The following is a 2,830-nucleotide window of genomic DNA, read 5'->3' as shown; positions in this document are numbered from 1 at the left end:
GTCTTTGTCGTTTGTGTTGGCAATTTAGAAAGAAGAGGAGGGAAAATAGTAGAGAAGAGGAAAACATCGGGAGGAGTAAGGTATTACAACAACTAGATTAAGGTTTTAGTGTGTGCTATTTAATATCATGTTAATGAATGATTGTTTTCATAAGGATATTTCCATATTATATGATATTTATATCAATATACAAAGAGCTTTTATAATACAAATACGCATAAGGGTGGATGGATGGTCTAACATAATATGTAATTCTATACTAACACGTAATTATAACCAGAGAGATTGTATCTCAGCCGTATCTTTTGTTGGTACAAAGTTGTCCTTCGATCAAATGTTTGAAGGTTCAAGTGTCGTTGGTGACAAAGTAGTTTAACAATAATGTATAAGTGTGTGTTTGCCTTTCCGAAAAAATATAATTAAAAAAAGAATTAAGAGCATCCACAATGAAGAGTTTAATTGAAGAGTTGAATAAGGTGTTATGCCTAGTTACCATTTAATGGATAGAACTCCACCATTGTGAAATGTCACATTGGCATTTAATGGATCTGGAGTTCAATGGTCATTGAACTCATCAATGGAAAAAGGAAAGTCTTTAAATCTTTAAATAAATACTTTTTTAATATGTTTTTTAGAGTTTAATGTATTGTGGGATAAAAATGAATAGAATTGTATGAAATAGTGAATGATGATGTGACATTCCATTGAACTTTATAGAGTTCAATGTATTGTGGATGCCGTAAGAACGTAAATTACTATTGTTGATAAAAATTAAAATATTTTGCCATAAATGTTTTTTCAATAAAATATGTTGTTCTTGAAATTAACTAAATAAAATAATACTCTTGTATTTACGTGATCATTATTTGGGAAATTTTAGTATATAAACCCTCTTAGTGTTGTACATAGAGCGCCATATTCAACATCACCCTCTCTTTCTATTTCCATCTCCTTTCCAAATTGAGCTATTCCTTATCCATTAATACAATACTCTACACAAAATGCCTGGAATCGCCATTGGTAGTTTGGGTGACTCCTTCAGTGGCAGCTCTATCAAAGCCTACATTGCAGAGTTCATCTCCACCTTGCTCTTCGTCTTCGCCGGAGTAGGTTCTGCCATCGCTTATGGTAAGTTCAGAACTCCCCATAACCATTACTAACCGATCTATCATGATATATCTCCATAACCCAATTCCTTTTTTTGTTAATTTAATACAGGCAAATTAACAGCAGATGCTGCCCTAGATCCAGCTGGTCTTGTAGCCATCGCTGTTTGCCATGGATTTGCTCTGTTTGTTGCCGTATCAATCGCTGCCAACATCTCCGGCGGCCACGTCAACCCAGCTGTCACCTTCGGTTTGGCCGTCGGCGGCCAGATCACCGTCCTTACCGGCGTGTTTTACTGGATCGCTCAACTTCTTGGCTCCACCGTCGCATGCTTCCTTCTCAGCTTCGTCACCGGAGGCCTGGTAAGCATTGTAGACTTTTCTTTACGATTTGTACTATACGTAAGCAAAATGAGCAGGTGAAACAACTTGGATAATATGAGGAGTATTATTTTTAATTTTTTTTGTTTCTTTTATAAACGATTAATTTATTACTATAATTTTATAACCATTAAAGTAATATTAGAAGACTTTTATATAAAAAGATTTATAAAGTTACAAATACTTATTATGTTAGGTTAAGTGGTTTTTTCAAATAATACTTATGTTTTATATTATTATTTTTTTCAGGCTGTTCCTACACACAATGTTGGAAGCTTAGGAGCAATTCAAGGAGTAGTTTTCGAAATTGTTATCACATTTGCGTTGGTGTACACAGTGTACGCCACCGCATGTGACCCAAAGAAGGGGTCAGTTGGCACAATTGCCCCAATGGCAATCGGGTTCATTGTTGGCGCTAACATTTTGGCAGCAGGTCCATTCTCTGGTGGATCAATGAACCCAGCTAGATCTTTTGGACCTGCTGTAGCCAGCTTTGACTTTTCTGGACACTGGGTCTACTGGGTCGGACCCCTCATCGGCGGTGGTTTGGCCGGAGCCATTTATCCAAATGTGTTCATCTCCTCCGATGAACACATTCCCGTCTCCAACGACTATTAGATTTTCATCGTTATCGGTTGATTGTGTTGAATTAAGTTCCAAGGCTTTTTTAATTGTACAAATAAGTAGAAAAGCAATTTGTTTGTTTTTCTTTGTTCTTGTTTATTCATATTTATGAGATGCTCATAAGATTGTGTTTTTTCGTAATTGGGTAATGGAGCAAATGCATGATTGGTTAGTAAAAGGACCCACATGTTGTGTTTAATTTGGCATTATTGGTTTGTAAAAGGACCACATTATGTGTTTACTTTGGTTTGGTAGGTTTTGGGCCCCTTTGGGTTGTTTTTTTCAATGAGTTAAGCAAAACAGAATATAGTGGGTGGTGGGCCTATTTGATCAATAAATGCATGTCATGTGATTCCAATCCAATGCGGATATGTTCAAACTTCAAAGTTGTAGGATGTAATATACGGGGCTTGAAGTTTAAAGTTGTTATAGATACAAATTTTTGAGAAATGGGTGAATTTATAATTTGGATTTATTGATCAAATCGGTTTTTTTATTCATGAGGGGGTATTCTTCGTGATGAATGCAATGTTAAACTTTGATTCACCATTTTATCAAATACTATGGTTGTAAAAAAATCATGAAAACTTGATGACATATACATTTTGACAAAGAGTTATATAATTTTATCTTAATATCTTTCTAATTAAGAGCATTAAATTGGATGTGACATGTGCTAGTAGCCTACAGTGTCCTTAATATTTTAACATAGCGTACCC

The 2,830-nt window shown here is 35.2% G+C and overlaps 1 protein-coding gene across 1 annotated transcript; it reads left to right on the top strand.

The window, feature by feature from the left end:
• The first annotated feature begins 906 nt into the window (after nt 1-906).
• On the top strand, nt 907-2,310 carry LOC145102993 (aquaporin TIP2-1-like). Its single transcript, XM_079040521.1, has 3 exons — nt 907-1,128; nt 1,219-1,469; nt 1,737-2,310. The coding sequence occupies exons 1-3, from the start codon at nt 1,002-1,004 to the stop codon at nt 2,103-2,105; spliced, it is 747 nt and encodes a 248-aa protein (XP_078896647.1). The 5' UTR covers nt 907-1,001; the 3' UTR covers nt 2,106-2,310.
• Nucleotides 2,311-2,830: the final 520 nt, after the last annotated feature.

Source organism: Lactuca serriola, chromosome 4 (assembly GCF_051521515.1).
Source record: "Lactuca serriola cultivar US96UC23 chromosome 4, Lser_US96UC23_V15, whole genome shotgun sequence".
Lineage (NCBI taxonomy): Eukaryota > Viridiplantae > Streptophyta > Magnoliopsida > Asterales > Asteraceae > Lactuca > Lactuca serriola.
The sequence above is the reverse complement of the archived record's forward strand: the minus strand, read 5'-3'. Positions and strand labels throughout refer to the sequence as shown.